This window comes from Tasmannia lanceolata, unplaced genomic scaffold (genome assembly GCF_043159265.1).
Source record: "Tasmannia lanceolata isolate RefF3 unplaced genomic scaffold, GAP_Taslan_0.1 ptg000054l, whole genome shotgun sequence".
Lineage (NCBI taxonomy): Eukaryota > Viridiplantae > Streptophyta > Magnoliopsida > Canellales > Winteraceae > Tasmannia > Tasmannia lanceolata.
The window spans coordinates 1,827,069-1,846,825 of NW_027518731.1; the positions used below are offsets into that span (position 1 = coordinate 1,827,069).

General features: G+C 39.5%; 1 protein-coding gene and 1 long non-coding RNA gene across 3 annotated transcripts; one reads left to right on the top strand and one right to left on the bottom strand.

Moving 5' to 3' along the window:
• The first annotated feature begins 911 nt into the window (after positions 1 to 911).
• Positions 912 to 14,177, top strand: AGL12 (AGAMOUS-like 12). The gene is made up of 7 exons (XM_077375668.1): positions 912 to 1,250; positions 1,901 to 1,982; positions 7,796 to 7,857; positions 9,779 to 9,878; positions 10,873 to 10,914; positions 13,776 to 13,817; positions 13,911 to 14,177. The coding sequence occupies exons 1-7, from the start codon at positions 1,069 to 1,071 to the stop codon at positions 14,001 to 14,003; spliced, it is 603 nt and encodes a 200-aa protein (XP_077231783.1). The 5' UTR covers positions 912 to 1,068; the 3' UTR covers positions 14,004 to 14,177.
• A 1,749-nt stretch (positions 14,178 to 15,926) lies between these two features.
• On the bottom strand, positions 15,927 to 18,954 carry LOC143864875 (uncharacterized). Of its 2 annotated transcripts, XR_013241369.1 has the most exons (3): positions 18,765 to 18,954; positions 16,366 to 16,469; positions 15,927 to 16,263 (listed from the first exon to the last, which is right to left on the bottom strand). It is a non-coding gene; the product is annotated as an uncharacterized LOC143864875 (long non-coding RNA). The 2 variants fall into 2 exon arrangements; XR_013241368.1 differs by lacking the exon at positions 18,765 to 18,954 and having other exon boundaries at positions 16,366 to 17,368.
• Positions 18,955 to 19,757: the final 803 nt, after the last annotated feature.

A 19,757-nucleotide genomic window follows, 5' to 3' on the forward strand; every position in this document is an offset into this window, starting at 1 on the left:
AATTCCACGTCCTCTCATGTGATCATTTCCTAAAAGGATAAAAGAATCTCATTATTTCCAACTTACCAATTATTTAGGAGCATGAAGATTCCATTTTCCCAAATTCCTTTGAAATACTACACTTTGTATTCAATTTTCTAAGCAAAAGGCATGGAATATTAAGCTTTATACCTCAAACCACCAATGTCTACGTGTCAATCATGCAGAAAAGGATCTTTGTGTAGACCCCACAAGATGCACACGTGTGGGCGTGTGGCTTCCTAAACATCATTCTAACAACACTGGTTTTGAAGATCTCCTAAGAGAGGATCCTACAGATAGGGGTATAGTCATCAAAATATGGACAAGTTTTTTTACTAGATTCTTGGCTAAAAGCAAAGAGAGTTTTGTGGGGGAGGTGAGACTCAGAGAGGATTTCTTTATCATCCAAAAAGCCATACAAAACCCTTAAAACCAAGGTTTTGTGACAAAAACAAAGATCGAAAGCAAGATGGTCATGTGTAAACAAGTCAAAGTGTTTCTTTGCTATTGAAAAAGACATACAAAACCCAAAAGACAAAGTTTTTTTTTTTTTTTTTCACCCCAACAGAGTGTAAAAGGAAGATAGCCATGAGAAAACAAGACATGGAGGGTGGAAAAGCAACCCTAACATGGTAGCCCTTTGGGTTGAGTTAGAAATGAGTGGCACATGAAGAGTAAAATAAGGTGACTAATTAAAGGACCAATAGAAAAACTTAAAGGGTGTTGTTCAATAGAGTTTTGAAATCTAGTGAGAGAGACAAGCTCATAGGTGAAGCACTAGAACCCGAAGAGCCACGTGTAAAGATTGTAATGATCCACATGTAAAGATCGTGGCCATCAGATCGATCGACCAATTATCCTCCTAAGGAGAGGGAGAGGGAGAGGGAGAGGGGGAGGAAGGGTTACTATATATATGAAGCTGAGACACAATTGTGTTTGGGTTGTCTCAGTAGTAAGAGTGTGACATACCAAGTAGTGCATCAATCTCGAAGCTAGTCTAAACTAGTGGGAGGTTGTTTGCAGAGGAGGTTTCTCCGGCAACCAGTCATGGCTCGCGGTAAGGTTCAGATGAAACGGATCGAGAATACGGTCCACAGACAAGTCACTTTCTGCAAGCGTCGAGCCGGGCTCCTCAAGAAGGCCAAGGAGCTCTCTGTGCTCTGTGACGCTGATGTTGGGCTCATCATATTCTCCTCCCATGGCAAGCTCTATGAACTATCCACCAAAGGGTATGATCTCCTTTCCCCTCCCATCATAAGATAGAGATGTGAAGTTCTTATGTTAGGACCTCTTTGGAAACCTAAGAAATATTTGCATATCATGATCTTTTATGAAAATGGTTTTGAAGTTAAATATGTTTTTTTGCAAATAATGGTTGTAATGGTTTCAGAAATGATATAATTAAGAGCTTCCAAAAGGACTTAATGACCCATTTGCAGATTCGATTAAATTAAAACAATATTATTTGCTAATAAGGACCAATTTTTGTGGCATCCGAAGAGGCCCTTTGACTCTACCCTTCATTCCCATATGGGTTCTCTTTCATTGTGTTAAAACAACATTGCAAGCTTTCACATATTGGTTCTGTTTGGAAATAAAACTATTTTAATTCATTTTAATTGAAAATGGGACATTAAGGCCTCTCTGGAAGCCCTTAATATCATTTCTAGAATTATTGTTTGCAAATAATCATATTTAACTTTAAACCCATTTGCATATAAGAGTATTGAAAAATAATATTTAGAGGTACACAAATAGGACCTTAGTATTTATCCTTCGTTTCTGATATGGGTTCTCTCTCATGGTATTAAAGCACAATTATAAGCTTTGATCTGTTAGTTATATGCTTCTTATTTTATTTCTTTTTCTATTGTCTAAGAAACATGCAAGGATTGATTGAGAGGTACATGAAATCAGCCAGAGGATCTCAAATTGAGGAGGGTGAAGGAGATCAACCTCCGGTATGTATCCCAATCTTTTTTTCTTTTTTTTTCTTTTTTTTTGTAAATTAAACTTGAGATGAATGACGAAAACAACGAAACAGTAATTGACCCTTAATTTTAGGTGCACCGGCCTGGCCGATGGATCTTCACTCCATTGAACTAGTCGGCCAGCTACAATCTAACTCAATGCCTTTGGTCCAATTGTGACAGGATTATTATTATTTTTTGTCTTTTTATCATATATTTTTATCGAGCTAATGGGTATAGACTTAGTTTTAGGAGAAATTATATGGTGGCCGACCGTGTGGAAAAAAGGGCAGAGAGAGAGAAAACCTGCCACTCTTGATTTGGGATCCAACAAAAGGTCAAAAAAGGGGGCTTTTGTTGGATAAAAATCAAGAGAGGGGGGTTTTCTCTCTCCGACCTTTATATGTAAAGGTCAACCACCATATAAAATCTCTATTTTTAGAACCTTCATTCATTCTTTCTTTCTTTTTTTGTATTTTTTACTAAGTTAGTGATTATCGGCTTAAGATCGCACTGGCATGATTAGAGCACAAGCAATTGAGCAAGTTCCAGTGCACTAGATTAATGATCTTGATCACCATGAAGTGCCACGTATGTGGTGGGCAACCCGGATCACAAAAATAAAAACTAAAAACTAAATGCACTATTGGTTCTTCCTAGTGACTACGCTAGTAATTAATTAAAAACGATATGGTAAAGTTAGAAGATTTCGTGATATGGCTCTTTTCATATGGGAGATGATACTCAAGAGCATAGATTAGTTTTTCGTAGTGAGACTAGAAAGAAAGGTCATTTAATAGGAGATTCAAAAGATGACATGTTGAGATCTAGAGCTGATGGAAAAATGTGCGCAGTGTTACCATTCAAAGATTACGGTGATATCAGATAAGATTATCCAAAGCGAGCAGAAAAGTCAGATGATGGATGGAAAACTGTGTTAACAGTAACAGATAAGCTGAGTGAGATAGTTGAACATGTCTTCAAGGTCTCAATATATAGATTCACTTTTCGAGACAGATTGGATACTAGATTCTAGTTTCTTTGTTCATGTATGCTGTATGCCTCAATATTTTGATATGTTCTATAAGAGGAGATAAGATGTTTAATCTTTGGGTGATGGGTCCAATTGTGACTTTGAGAGTGTCAAGATCATAATGTCCGATTGAGTGATGCATACTTATGGTGGTGTTGCATATATTCCAAAGGTAAGAAGAAATGTATGGTGGTGTTGTATATATTCCAAAGGTAAGGAGAAATGTATGGTGGTGTTGCATATATTCCAAAGGTAAGGAGAAATGTAGTGTCGTTGAGCAATTGGACTCCAGTAGTTGCAGGTATTCATATAAAAGTGGATACATAAAAACTATACATGCTTGTATGGCCTTGATGAGAGAGGTGTGATGAGTTGTTTCTTCTAGTAGGAAACAAGGAGACATGTGACTTGATGTTCTCGCTGCTTGTGGTTTGTTCACTATTTCATTTTTGTATTGACAGTGTAGAATGTGTTTTTTAGAGTGTATGCCCTAAAAGCCGGTAGTCGATGTATTGAAACTTCTATTTTAATGAGAATTCATTATTTCATGACATCTAGTGGGTACTTCTTGGAGTGTGTGATGTGCTTCTTGACACACATTTGTCCTTGGGCAGCATAGTAGGAGAGGTCATGCACATAGAAATTATGTGGCAAGGAGATATGACCTTCAATTCTTTGTAGAATTAGAATGTATGTGGTTGGAGTTGAGATTGGACATCTAGTACCTGCACACAACCGGTATCGATCCTATCTCCATACACATATAGGGGTGGCCTATCTCAGTCACTGGGGTAGTTGACTCTAAGCAGGTGTAATGAGTGCGATGATTGGATCACGCACCGAATGGATCACTTTACAGAAAACCCGTGGACAAGGATTTGGATAAGGTTATTCTGTCAGATAGGACCCTTGGATATGTCCTTAAATCTGAGGGATTGTTTAGGCATGTGGGCGCGCCTTATGGCTTTTGTCTATCTAACCACAGTCTCCAGTATGGGATTCCTAGCGGATAGTACTGGGTCATCGAGCAAACCCATGGGATCAATAATAATGCCCAACAAGGAATCATCTACCTCTCTTATATAGGAATATCATTTACGGTTTCAATCTCAGGTAAGCCCTTTAACAAAAGGCTGCCAGCCAATTTGATAAAGTTGTTTATCAAAGGTTTCTCAAAAGCAATGGTTGTTTTCAAAAGGAGTTTCCAAATGCATTTGCAGGCTAAAACTAATAGATCGAAAGGTATACCATTGAGTGGGCCCCGGGGTAATTCATGCCCACCTCCTGTAGGACCCAACTCAATAAATGAAGGATTGGAGGAAAGACGTACACATTGGATGTGACTAGGGTAATTTGATCTAATGGTCTTTTTTAGGATAATGTCCTAGTAGGGGTCACTTGTCTATTGCTATCATAGTTGGACTATATTACCTGAGATCACAGTGGGCCCTATAGGATCGACCGTTGGATCTCTACATCGATCCCACTAGACCATTATGGATTATTGGACAATCCGGATTCTGGATTTAATCGTACGCAGGTGGTTTCCTATTTTCAGGAGTCGTATTGAATTTGGAAACTTCTCACATACACTTTGTATTTGCCTCATAAACAAATTACAAAAGAGAGTTTTATTCAAACTAGTTTCCATATTCAAAGGGATTTCTAGTGGGAAACGAATTCTAGTTGGGAATACTATAAATAAAGGATGGGTTGGACAAATTTTACACACTTCACAAGTTTTTGAGAAAATCGTCCATCCCTCCCACCTTGGAAATTTGACTTCTACTCCTCCTTCCCTCTTCTAGTTCTTTGGAAGAACTAAGTAGCCTCTTGGATTTCTAGTTGGGATTGGATCTCAAGTTCTCTTCTTCTACCTCCTTCATCCACGCGACGTTGAGGAGCCACTACTTCGACTTTTGGAGGAGCTTGGGTTTGAGAAATGCTGAGCATACCTAGCAGGAAGTAGAACAACCAATGATTATCACTCCTGATAATATGTGGTAAAGATTTATATCCTTATGTATTTCAATTAATCACCATCATCAATCTAGTAATCTAGGATTTCTGGGTTAAGAACGATGCAAATTTTTGTTTCTCATATCTCCATGGACTCTTCCGCTGGGCGAGGATCCCTCGTTCCACCAACAGAGATGGACCCAACGAAAGAGAAATGATATCAACACAACCATGTTTTAATAATTGCACAAACCCAGCTTATCTTTTTCTTTTTTAGTTGGCTTTCTTTGTTATTGTTATTGTTTTTGTTCTTGTCATTTTATTATTATATTTTTCTATTATTTTTATTAATATAGAATTTAGAGGCATTTTCATGTTCAAAATAAAATATAGTATTTATAGGGGACAATCTAAGCACGTTACATATCTCCATCTTTGTATGTAGAAAGTAACACGGTAAGGAATTAGTTTTCATCCATTAGTTTCAATGATTTGTAGCTTTTCATACACGAAGATGGGGTTTAAAGGTGCTTGGAGTATCTCTATGTAGATTTTTTTAGGTAAAAGTTGTTTATCATTTCCTTATTTTAACGAGTTATTGGGAACCATTTTGTAGGGCTGCAACTCGGGTCGGGCGGGTCGGGTTTTGGAGAACCCAACCCTACCCGAGAAATATCTCGGGTCGGGTCGGGTCGGGGTTTTTTTCGGAAAACCCACGATTCCCAAACCCGGCCCTACCCATGATAAATCTCGGGTCGGTTCGGGTCGGGTCGGGTTTTTTCACGTTGACGCAAATTTTTAAGGAAAATTCTTGTTTGGCAAGGCAACTCAACTCATAGAAGCAGAAATTACACTCACATTACACTTGAATCAAACAATGATGTAATTACACTCACATCACACTTGAATCAAACAATGCTGTAATCAAACAATGTTGTAATTACAATCAAACAATGCTGTATCAAACACTTGAATCAACTCAACTCATAGAAGCAGAAATTACACTCACATACAGTAACAGTGGGTGCGTGGGTTTTCACTTTTAACTTTGGGATAATTACATTTACACCCCCTCTAGTTTCTGACACATCCACTTCCACCCCTATAGTTTAAAACGTGACAAATACACCCCTGTAGTTTCAATTTGTTTAAGGTTTGCCTCCTCAGCTGAAGGTTCGTCCATAGATTGAAGGGTTAGGATGATCCGATGGAGCTGATTTTTTGGGCACACCATATCTATGTCAGGACCCATCAAATGAACGCTTTGGATCATCCAAATAATGTGGGCCCCTACCTGAATCCAAACACTACCAAAAAATCATCCAAATAATGTGGGCCCACATTGTTTGGATGATCCAAAGCGTTCATTTGATGGGTCCTGACATAGTTAGGGTGTGCCCAAAAAATCAGCTCCATCGGATCATCCTAACCCTTCAATCTATGGACGAACCTTCAGCTAAGGGGGCCTACCTTAAACAAATTGAAACTACAAGGGTATATTTGTCACGTTTTAAACTATAGGGGTGGAAGTGGATGTGTCAGAAACTAGAGGGGGTGTAAATGTAATTATCCCTTTAACTTTTAACTAACAATAGAAAAAAATATACATACTATAACTTATGTAACTCGGGTCGGGTCGGGTCGGGCCCCTTCAAACCCGGCTCGACCCGAGATTCATGCGGGCTTTTGAATGCTGAACCCGGCTCGACCCGAAACCCATGAAACCTGAACCCGACCCAAGCTATTTTCGGGTCGGGTCGATGCGGGTCGGGTTTTACCCGGCTCGAGTTGCAGCCCTACCATTTTGTAGATTACGGATTTGTAGAAAAAATTCCTTGCAATTTATGCATGAATTACTTGTCATAATACCTCAAGGCAAAGAAAACTCTATAACTATATAGGGCAAAGTGATTCTGCTCGGTCGAGTAGATAAGTTATCTGCTCGGTTGGGCAAAAAACAGAGGGGCCCACATTGTTTGGTGATGCAAAGGGTTGGGATGATCCTAATCCTATTAAGCTGATTTTTGGGGCACACCCTATCTATGTCAGGGCCTATCAAATGAATGCTTTGGATCACCCAAATAATGTGGGCCCGCTGTGTTTCTAGCCAGCCGAGCAAATAAGTTATCAGCTCGACCGAGCAGAATCACTTTTCCCTAATATAATTATATTATTGTAAGAAAATAGTATTTGTTTCTTCTACCTCTGCCCAATTCGTCAACATTTCTCTGAAACGAATTGTTGTGATTTTATTGCAAAATCCTCCCACAGATAGCAATAAAGAAAAACAACAAAAAAAGTACCAAACACTAAAGGCAAGAAAACAAAAAATTTACATAGTTCAACAACGATGAGTCCAGAGGCAAGAATACAATCTTACACTGTGAGTGAAAATGTAAGTTCAAGGATTACAAGATATCTTAAAATCTCCCGAAACCATAACCCAATCCTCTTCCTCAATGAAAAAGAGTCATGCTTCTTTTCTTAGTCTCCTAACAAAATAACTCTCTCACACCATTTTAATTTTTACAAGAAATCTTATATAAGGTTTTCTTATAAAGACCTAAAGCTAGTTCACTTCTAGTCAAACTAGGAAAGCTTAGTTCTCCCAAGGAGCACGGTGAATGAAGTGAAAAACCAACCTCATGTAGTTTAGTTCTTTGTGAGTATGATATTGTCTTTAAGATCTCTGGGATAAGTTGTAAGTTAATGCATGCACATTGAACATACGAGTTATTAGTATGATTTATGAAATAAAATGTCATAGTTGATGTAGATTCTTATCATGAATCAAATTATCTCCTTTGAACAGGAATCGGAACAAGAGATAGTCATGCTGAAACAAGAGATACAACTTCTGCAAAAGGGTCTCAGGTAAAAGTCCCATCTCTCTTTCTCTCTCTCTCTCAACAATTTTCCTCATAATATATATATAGGAAATGATATTTCCACCGCTCTTGTTCGCCTTTTCCTAAAATTGGATGCATTTCCACCTTCTCCTTCTGGAGATTTTATATGTTGTACGGCCTTACAACAATACGGTAGGGCTACCGCCCTTGATATTTGATCCAACAGCAGCTCACTTTTTGAGGAGCTGATGTTGGATCAAATGTCACGGGTGGTACTTCCACTGCACAAAGGCATTATTGTTGTAAGGCCTTACACCATATAATTTCTCCTCCTTTTGTTATGGTCTTTTTCTTCAGTTTTAGGAAAAGGCAAAGGAGTGAAAATGCTAAGAAAGGGGGTGGAAATATCATTTCCTATATCCCATTTGTCGACTGACTCGTATGTCGAGTGTCAGCACGGATACGAGGTGTCCAACAAGGTAAGCACTAAAAACCATAAATAGAGACACACCTATACACTTACATATAAAATTATTGATAAATTTCTAATCATAATTTGCAACGAGATAAATTTAATATTCATTTAACAAACTAATAAATCTTAAGATTGAGAAAATACGTAGAAGAACCCAACTAGAACCAGGATTAGAGCTGGGTAGATTCCTTTTCCCTTCTTTATGGATTCATTTAGCCAACCCCAACTAGTTTGGGACAAAGGCTTGTTGAGTTGAGTTGAGTATTAAGAAAATACGAGTCTAAACATATATGAGATAATGAGACACTCCAATATGCATTGAGAATGAGAGACCATTAGGATACAATGAATAAATATTAGAAGTAGAGTTTGTTTAGGGTTCCAGGTTTAGGAGAGGGAGTGGGAGTGGGAATAATAGCAAATATATTAGTTAAAATATTTGATAATAAAATAGCATTTCAAGCTTGATACTTATAAAAACATATTGACATGCCTACATTAAGTCTGACCCTACTAGCAGTACATATACAAGTGTCGAAAGGGGAGTCAGTATGTGTTAACACATGTGTTGTATTAGTAGTGAATTCGAAGTATCAACTAAATCATATTATATATATGGGAAAAATGTTCGTGAGCTTGAGCTCATATAAGCTTATATGAGCTTGAGTGCCCAAACACATGGGTCCCACATTTTTTGTGGTGATCCAAACCATTCATTTGCAAGGCCCCACCATAGATAGGGTGTGTATAAAAAACCAAGTCCATTGGATCATCCTAACCCCTCCAAAAGTGGAGGACAAAAATGGGCAGATTTGTCGACAAACAGTGTCTGTCCATTTTTCCCCTTCACTTTTGGATGGGTTAGGATGATCTTCTGGACCTGATTTTTAGCACACACCCTATCTATATATAGTCCTTCCAAATGAATGCTTTGGATCAACCCAAAAAACTGGGACTCATGTTTTTGTGGCACTCTAGCTCGTATAAGCTATATGAGCTCAAGCTCACGAACAGATAAGCTATTTGTGCATGGCTTACAAACCATAGTGGGGGCCACATTTCTTTGGGGATCCAAAGCATTCATTTGAAGGCCCTTCCATGGATAGGGTGTGTACCAAAAATCAGCCCTATAGGATCATCCTAATCCAATCAAAGTTGGAGGGGGAAATGGACAGACACTGTTTCTGCCCATTTTTTCCCTCCACAAATGGCAGGGTTAGGATGATCCTAAAGGGCTGATTTTTGGTACACACCCTATCCATGGAAGGGCCTTCCAAATGAATGCTTTGGATCCATCAAAAAATGTGGCCCCCACTAGCCATGCACAGATAGCAAATATGTGCAACTGCACATACTTCATTTCCTCATATATATATATATATATATATATATATATATATATATATATAGAGAGAGAGAGAGAGAGAGAGAGAGAAGATTGCATGAATGTGATAATATAGAATTGTTCCAGGTACATGTTTGGAGGGGGTGTTGGAACTATGACCGTGGATGAATTGCATGCACTTGAAAGGCATCTTGAAATTTGGATTTATCACATTCGCTCGGCAAAGGTAATAAGAATGTGTGTGTGTGTGTGTGTGTGTGTGAGAGAGAGAGAGAGAGAGAGAGAGAGAGAGAGAAAAGTGTTCCTTGCGCAGCTGCGCAGGGAGCTCCCTGCACTTAAGTGGCTTATAAAGCCTCCCATTGGTCACTTTTTGTGGACCCGCTTTACAAACCAATGGGAGGATTTTTAAGCCACTTAAGCTCAGGGAAGCTCCCTGCCCTGCGCAGCTGCGCAGGAACACTTTACCTACACACTACGTTAAAATACAGTGGGGGCCCACATTGTTTGGGTGATCCAAACAATTCATTTGAATGGTCCTCACATAGATAGGGTGTCCACAAAAAATCAGATCCATAGGATCATCCCAACCCTACAATTTGTGGAGGTAAAATGGACGTGTATAAACCTTCACAAATTAGTCCATTTTTTGCCTCCATAGTTTGAATGGTTAGGATGATCCTATGGATCTGATTTTTTGTGGACACCCTATCTATGTGAGGACCATTCAAATGAATTGTTTGGATCACCCAAACAATGTGGGCCCCCACTGCATTTTAAGGTAGTGTGTAGGTAACTTACCTACACAAGTGTGTAGGAAATGTTCTCTCTCTCTCTCTCTCTCTCTCTCTCTCTCTCTCTCTCTCTCTATATATATATATATATATATATATATATATAGAGAGAGAGAGAGAGAGAGAATTGTTGGTGCACTTAAGCTCACCATTTTTTTGATGCGCTTAAGTTGTTATAACGCCTCCCATTCATTTAAATGTTTGGGTCCCGCTTAAGCGCACCAATGGGAGGCGTTATAACAACTTAAGCGCACCAAAAAAATGGTGTGCTTAAGCTCACCAACAGTTTTCTCATATATATATATATATATATATATATATATATATATATATATATATATATATATATATATATATATATTCAATAATTTATGTATATATAATATACAAGCTACCTTAATTAATTTCATAAGAAATTTCCTATAACAGATGCAGATTATGTTCCAAGAGATCCAAGTGCTGAAAAACAAGGTAACCTCCACATTTAATTTTCTTGAGAAATAAAATAATTAAAAGAGTGTACAATGTTCCTTTATGGCATGTTTGGCAACCATGAAAATAAAATTCATGGAATCCTTGTTAAACCAGTGTGAGAGGGGAGGGCTAATGAGTGAGATTTCATAAAATAGAGCGAAAAAATTTGGGGTCTTGAAGGGTATTTTTGTTATGTGAAAACCTTTCAAATTTTGTGTTTGAGTGAAACGTTGAGCCGATATTGGGATTAGGGTTGAAATTTTATATAAGACTTCCATTTTAGACTTTTTGGGTATCTTTTATTCTGTAATCTTCGCCTATAGTGAAAGCTCTTGGATTTCCTTGTCAAAGAATATAGTCATATAATATAACGAACCCTGTAAACCTCTTATTTTTTCATTTTGATTTCCATTTAATTTCTCTTTTAATTTGCATTTGATCGAACTCTAGAACAACAGTTTTCACAACACATGGGGTGTGCACTAATTAAACGGTAGAAAGGTGACCGAAGTTGGACTCCGGGGAGAGGGGGGGGCTCTGATGCCTAAGTCAGAAGGGCAACTACACAAGCTGAGCTCTCTTCGGGCTCAGTGAATTGAAAGTGAAATGTGAAATGTGAAATGCGTACCTTGGAGTTTGGTCCCTCTTTTATATAGTAGAGTCCTAGGAAAGAAAGGAATCTTGCCTTTTCTGGAGTATGCCTGATTGGGCGAATTTTCAGGATTCTATTTCCAAGCTTATCCCTATTAGGCAGTGGCTAGGGTTTTAGGGCTTCTGGAAGCGTCATGAAATTATCATTTTACCCCAGCGCATTTTAGTCCGCATGTGCCATGTGACAGCTTCTAATTGGGTGCCATATTTCACCCATACGCTGAGCTTTGTTCATTTGTTGTATGGTTTGTACATAGAATCAATCCTCTCTCTCTCTCTCTCTCTCTCTCTCATATACTGACCATGTTTCTTTCTGTTGCCATTCGCTTTTTCTCCAAAAAAAATTAGTGGAAAACCTTTTCTTCATACCTCATGTTTTATTTTGATAGAGTGGGGCCCAACATTTTATACCCAAGCACAGCATGGATGGGGCCCACCATTTCCACCCAAGTCCCATACCCGTGCATAGGGTTGGGCACAACATTTTACACCTCATGTTTTTTATGGGATAGGGCCTGCCATTTTACACCTCATGTCCTGATGGGTGCAGCCCACCACCTCTACCCAAACCTATGCATAGGGTGGAGCCCACCATTTTACCCCTAATGTTATTCACGGGGTGGGGCTCACCATCTCTATCCAAACCTATGCATTAGGGTGAGCCCCACCATTTCACAACTCATGCTTTGATGGTGTGGGGTCCATTTTTCACCATGCATAGTGTTAGCCCAAGGTTCAACCTTGGTCATTCTCTCAAGAATTGTTTTGATGACAACAAAGATAATATGTTATTTTTAATTATTTTGCCACTGCCTCCAATGTTGTCTAAGCATAGCTTGTAAAGAACAAAAGTAGTGCATTGAGACATGGATCAAGGAAGAATAGAGGCATGGATTGAATTAAAGATCAATAGAGCCAAAGGAAGGAGAAGAATTTCCATGAATAAGAGGAGGACTGAAGAAGACATGACGAATTGAAGATCTGTGTCAAGTCTTAGAATGTAAACTAACCCCTCTTTATATATGTATGGGTAATGGTTCTAGGTAAGATCCAAATAATTTTGAAATCATAATTAACAAAAAGGTAAGCTCACTAAAGTTTCCGGGATGCACAAGAACGTCAAAATCTGATAAGAAACGAGGGAGATACAATTTTTCAAAGTTAACTACGCAAACCAGACCAGTACCCTGGACAGACGATTGTTCACTGGACGGTCTGCTCCCCAACCGGCCGTGGGTCGTCCGTTGTTATGAGCCTATAACGACTAGTTTTGGGTTCTAAAGTCTATAAAAAGGGTCCTAAGGCCCCTTAACACAAATCTAACACACTTAGATCTATATTTGGCATACTTACTAAGTGGTTTCACCCTAGATCCATTATGTGCAAATTGCTAGAGGGATTAGGCTAGGTTTCAACTTATATTCTTTGAGAGACTTTTTAGTGAGCTTGAATTTGTACATCGACCTTTGGGATGTTGATTTTTATCTTTCTTTTTTCTTGTAATTTGGTGAGAAGGACACCGCACCATCTCAATTCTTGGGAATATAGTCTTGGCTTTGGTGGGAGGGCACTGAATCAACCCTTGGAGCTTGGAGCAAAGCTTGTAACAGTTTGTTCTTCACCCGTATGAAGACCGGGATAGTGGAAGCACTAGAAGAATTATCTCGTGAGAGTAGATGTAGGCCAAAAATGGGCCGAAACACTATAAAATTCGGGTGCACACCTTCCTTCCTTTTCTCATTCCCTATGTGGCTTGGTTTTTATCTTCCTCACTTTTAACTTTGCAGTTGTTTTTGAATTTAATTGTTAAATTATTTTGAGTAGAAGAAAGTTTTTTTTTTTTTTATCTAGATTCACCCCCTCCCCTCCTCTCTTGGGTTGCTACCTGGGCCAAGATATAGCAAGGCCCCATAATACTAGTAAGAAATGATAAATGTGGTTGGGTGATGTGGATCCAATGTAATGCCCTTCCAGCTAGGCATTTGCAAGGGCGCCCTTCAATTTAGTATTCCACTTAAAAGGATTAATTACATTTCCACCATTGTTTTTGGCGAGGTCACTGCCCACCCTCCCCGCATGCATAGGTAGGGTGAAAAGATGGAAATTGGAAAGTGCATACATTATGTCATATATCGTATGTAGATTATGATTCTATCTTTACTTCTGGTTTTGAAAAATAAAAATGCAATGTTTGTCTGGTTGTGAAGGAGGGAATACTCAAAGCTGCAAATGAATTTCTTCAAGAAAAGGTATTACAATAAACTCTTCATAAATTACATTGTAATTATCACACGCTGACAGATGCTGATTTATGATCTCTTTTTCTTTTTCTTTTCTTGTAGGTGGAGGAGCAAAATGGGTTTTTTGATTTCCCTCCCATGATAACAGGGATTCCATATCCACTAACCATACTGAATGAAATATTTCAATTTTAGGAGCTTTGAATTAAGTTTTACTAATTAGTAAGGTTTGAAAGAAGCAGATATGGGTGTGATTTGAGGGGGTCGTTTGAATAAAGGATATGTTTAATTATTGGGAAGGAATGACTTTAACCTTGTTGTCTTCTTGTGTTGCTTGTAATTTAAGTAATAGAAAAGTTTATTATGAGAGTTATGCGTGGTATCACTGTGAATTTGCTGTTTTGCATGAACCAATAGGGTGTCTTTATCATTTTATATTTTTTCAATAAAAGTATAATGACATATAATTCTTTAATAAACCACGTATATAGATCGAGGAATGCTAAACTCATGGGCGCCCTTGCAAAACAAAGGGTAAAAGGATGCCCCCATCGGCCAATATCCATTTATGACAGTCATGATGGTAATTATCTGTGCCATTGTTAATGCATATTGACCGATGAGGGCTCCCTTTACCTGCTTTTTTTAATCTAGCATTCCTCTTAGAGTTTCGTAAATTAATATTTTCTATATCAAAAGCTCAAGCGTCCATTTGGATGTAACAATAATTAGGAAAATAGAAGTAGAGGGACACATTTTCCCTTTCCTAGGTCTGGTGGGAAACCCGCCGCTAGTTCAGCCCGGCAAGTCCAACCTCACCATGATCGATGATATTTATGCCAAAAGATGTGATTTTAGGATTGTTATATACCCCAAAATCATGTATTTAGGTGTTGATCAAGGGCCTATGATCCTATAGATCACAACGAGGCTAGAGTGGTCGGCTTCGAGATCAGTAAAACTGCACACCAAAGAAGTGTACCATGGGCAAAGTCTCAAACAACAATGCATATGCATCTTCAAAGTTTTATTAACATATAATAACCTAATAACCTGTCTAAGTTGATATTGGATAAGTTAATAACCTGTCATGCCCCCAAACCATGCACACACAAGGCCTGGGACACGTGTCCCAGCGCCATATACCTGCAAAGAAGCCCCCACAAGTATACAAGGCTGGCAAAACCATATCATAACCATCCATGGCAGCTCAACTTCTACAAGTACTAAGTGCGTGTTTGGCGTACCGTTTAAAACACCGTTTGGCGTTTGAAACACCGTTTTGCAGCCAAACGGCCGTTTGGGAGTGTTTGGGTACGCAGCCACCGTTTGAAATGCCGTTTGAAACCCCGTTTTGAACCCTCAAAACGGCGTTTTGCAAACAGAGCGGGGGAGGTCCGTTTGCAAAACACCGTTTTGAACGGAGTTTTTGGGCTGTGGGTTTTTACTTGTTTGCCCTCACCAAAACCCATTTTTACATATATGCGTGCAACTTTATGCGTTACGTCAAATACCAAAAAAGTTGGGGTATTAATATCATTCTTGAGGACACAAATTTGTTAAATTGTTAATATTTAATTCAAAACAACAGGGCTGCTGATATCATTATATGATCTCTTAATTTTGATTTTTTAAAGACAAAAGAATTAAAATAGTTTCTTACTTTCTTCATCTAATTTGCAAAGTTGCAAACCCACTCGTCTGCCTCACTGCCTCAGCGCCTCCACTCATCCTTCAAATCCGGCCGTTAAGAAGAAGAATGAAAAGAACCCCAAAGGTATAGCCATTTTTTATTTTTTTTGGCAATGATGTTTAATTTTAATAGTGTTTGAATGAGATCCTAATGACCTTTTAATATTGGGCCTAATGAGAGAGTAGTTGAGTTACATTGAGGCCAACCAAACAATGCCCTTTTTGGTCATTTTACCACTAAAACTCCATTTTGGGGCATTTGCAACCAAACACACAATACCTCCGTTTGCCGTTTAAAATGCCGTTTTGATCTGGCGAACCAAACATGAATACGTCGTTTGGCAAAATGCCGTTTTGAACCAAAACACCGTTTTGCAAAACGGCGTTTTAAATGCTATTTCAAACGGTACGCTTTGCAAACTGAAATGTTCAAGCATCTCACTCTCTTATTCTCCCATTTCCCACAATAATAATAAATAATGTAGTCTTAAACAAAGTCTAATAATACTCACTGTCTATGACAAACCATAGTCAGCCGAAGTCCAATACATAATAACGAGCTACAATAGTGGGGTCAAGCATGCCAGAATAAAGGTAAAATCAAGTAAGCAAAAAGAGTCTGAACCCATAGAGAATACTAGCATAGATCCACATTACTACGATAAGTACAACAATGAATGAGAAACAAGGTCTACAAGTCATATCTCAAGAGTATCGCATCAAAGAGTGTCATGAATCCTGAGGGATCACTGAAGATAGCCAACTGAAAGCAATAACACATACGGTCATCAGCTTAGTCCAAAAAGCAAGTTATTGCTTACACCGACTACCCACGGTGTCGGAACTAGTTCCTCACATCACATACCTGTCGGCAGGGCCAGCGTATCGTCCCATTGATGAGACCCAAATAGCCAACGTACTAGCCCTATTGGTGCGGGACCTCATGGTCCACATATAATCCTAAGCCTCCTCGTGAAGTGTCCACATATAACAAAAAAAGATTCGAAAGAGTACAAAGATCAAATGGCAATGATTCACATGGTTTCCACAAATGTTTCAATGTAATAGATGTCTATCAACTGAGAAGTTCATATTTCTAAATTAATCACAAAGATTCCACAAGAAGCTTCAAGTTATTGGGCACACAAGTATCAATTAGCACAATGTTCTATAACACTTCAGACAACAAGAAAACTGAGCATGTGTGACCCGAACCAAACATTTAAGGTTTCAAATAGTAAAAAGGATATGCGAGTAGAAAACACAAGGGCACATATTCGAGTCGAAGATCAATTCAAAGTAGTACGAAATTACGTATCTTAGAGTCCAAAGCAAATCTTCGCGTTCTTACTTGGAGGGGCAAAGTATACTCAAATCCTATGCAATATATCCAATAAGGGGTCTTAGGAGATGTAAAACAAAGTGAAGAAGCCTCATAAAACAACTCGAGCGAAACAATATCGGAAAAGCCCAAACTGGTGGCCAAAACCACCCCTGGTCGAGGTCAACCAGGCCAAACCAATAACATCGACCATGACATGTGTTGTTTGGGTTTTTCGCGAGAAAACCCATATTTTCCGAATTTTAAACACTTTAGGAGGTCCAAACTTTATCAATACTCATCCGATTCAACCTTGATTGGATCCGTTAGACTCTGTATGACAAGAGGAATCCATCAAACCCAACTTGATCACCGGAAACTCACCGGATAGAGATTGGAGGAGAAAATTCAAGCTATAGGGCACAAAAGACAAAATTTCTCGAAATGAGATGATGTAGAGTTCGATAGGGATTCAAAGGCAAGATCAAACCCAAGTGTTAGGCCTAAAATCGGTAACAGGTTATGGTAGGGCTGGGTGGTCCGAACTAACGAGCCACGACTGAGGGGCTGGTTGAGTCCTGCGCTGCACAAGAGTACAGACAAGAAAGAAAAGGGTCAGAGGACCAACCCGGAGTGATACTCCGGACGGGCGCTTCGACACTGAAAAAGGGCCCGCATCTCCCTTGGGGTCGGGGTAGGGTCTGAACGGTCCGAGTGGGGCGAAGTTCGCTCCACGGCCGCCCCGACCTCTACCTGTGAGGCCAGCCGCTCACTTCGTCCTTCACGGGGGGCCGTAGCCCGGGTAGCCCGAGAAGTCGGAGGTGCTCGCTTGCCGGTCTGTCCTACCATTTTTATCTGGGTGAGATTTCGAACAGCTTTTTGTTGCGTGGTCCCACGGATGGCGCCAAATCTGTTAGGCCTAAAATCGGTAACAGGTTATGGTAGGGCTGGGTGGTCCGAACTAACGAGCCACGACTGAGGGGCTGGTTGAGTCCTGCGCTGCACAAGAGTACAGACAAGAAAGAAAAGGGTCAGAGGACCAACCCGGAGTGATACTCCGGACGGGCGCTTCGACACTCAAGTCAGTATGAGCAGGAGTGCAGAGCAATGTCAGAGCAAAAAGTTTAGAGTTTTTGGTTCTCAGTTTTTCAGGACCCTCACCTTAGCACAAGTGAAGGCTATTTATAGTGATTCTGAGCCACCTGTCTAGGACAGGTGGTAGTTCTGAGCCAGGTGGTGGCCTCTGTATGGACCAGGTTTCATACCTAAGGAGGGCAGGTGGAGGTCCCTGGTTGGTCCAGGTGTCACACCTAGTGGAGACAGGTGTTGGCCTTCCAACGGTCCTTGTGAGGGCCACGTGCCAGAAGCTAATTGGATGCTAAGTTCGGACCCCTCAGTGCTGAGTCCGGATTCCCTCAGTGCTGAGTCCGGACCCTATCACCAAGAAACCCTAAATCCATCAAAGGACTCTCCCAAACACACTTATAGGTCCAAATAACATATCTCCAATCAAAAGCATTCAACTTTTAGGATTTTTCAAAGAACAAAACTAACTAGGGATGGGATTCTTACCTCGGATCGCGAACATCGACTTTCAAATTCGTTTCTCCACCCTCTCAAAAGCCATTTCATCACTATTAATGGGGTATCAAAAGCCATGGGAAGAGAGGTATTTATGCTTGATGTCTTCTTATGTTTAATTTCTTGAATCTTATGCTTATAATTTCAATTTTAGTTAACAAAGTCATACTAGAAACCCAAGATAGGTAGCCAAAGTAAAACTCTCTAACAAACTAAAACAAGAAAAATGCATAGTAAAAATAATAAGTAAGAACAAAGCTAAAGACGAAATATTCAAACCAAGAACACAAAATAACAAAGATTCGTATCAAAAAGACGTAGAGAAGCAATAAAATAAAATCCACAATGCTAGCAAGTCCAACCTGAATCACAGAAAAGATAACGAGAGCAATTTAAAAAAACAAAGGTACCGGAGGCCCAAAAGTAAGTCCGGAACATCCGAATCTGACCATTTGGGCAACGGATTTTATCGAGCGAGACTGATCTCTGTTTTTGCTCTCTGCTCTTATCTCCCTTTTTTAACGAAAAACATGAGGCCTCCCTTTGAAACCCTTATCGTAGGTTTCTTTATAAAGGAAAATGATAAATTCACCCCCCCCCCCCCTCTTGCTCCCTAGACAGCCCCCTTTGAGTGTATATATGACTATTCTTTTGGTTATAGGGGTCTAGGTAAAAAGCAGAATTACCTGATGGGCATCCATATTCGGATGATTCACCCCACTTCTGTGATAAAGAGAAATGATATTAAAAAACCACCATGCGGTCCATGCTTTGATTATTACTGGGGGTGTCTACACTTTTCTAATTCTCTCTTGTATTTCCCAAATATATATTTAAATATAGAGCAATGATAGATAGAGGGAGCTCCTGCATAAAGAGCCAAAAAATGGCTCCGGATTGGATCCATGTCATCAAATGTAACTAATTTTACTTTTTCAACCAATTTTAATTTTAACTGACAATGACATGGATCCAATCCATAGCCTTTTTTTGGCTCTTTATGCAAGAGCTCCCTTGTATCTATCATTGCTCTTAAATATATTAAATCTTTAACGAGCCTTAACGAGCCGAGCCTGGCCTAGTTCGGGCTCGGCTCGTTAAGATTAACGAGCCGGGCCAGCCGGCTCGGCTCATTAAGGTTTGAGCCATGCCCTTACCGAGCCGAGCTCGAGCGAGCTTTCGAGCCCGAGCCCAAACTGACACCCCTAATCTGTTGCATGAGAGAGCAGCCACGTATGCTAAGATTTTGTCTTATTCATTTAATTCATCTGAGGTGGCTGCTCTCTCATGCAAGAGCCTGAACGCAAAATGCCTTATGTGATGGCCCCTAGCAAATCCTTTATGCTAAACATGAG

Bases quoted from the DNA above. Each gene is read 5' to 3' on its own strand.
- AGL12 (XM_077375668.1), top strand. From the start codon at position 1,069: ATGGCTCGCGGTAAGGTTCAGATGAAACGGATCGAGAATACGGTCCAC. The intron at 1,983-7,795 runs GTATGTATCCCA...TCCTTTGAACAG, and splicing joins GTGAAGGAGATCAACCTCCG to GAATCGGAACAAGAGATAGT. The intron at 9,879-10,872 runs GTAATAAGAATG...TTCCTATAACAG, and splicing joins ATCACATTCGCTCGGCAAAG to ATGCAGATTATGTTCCAAGA.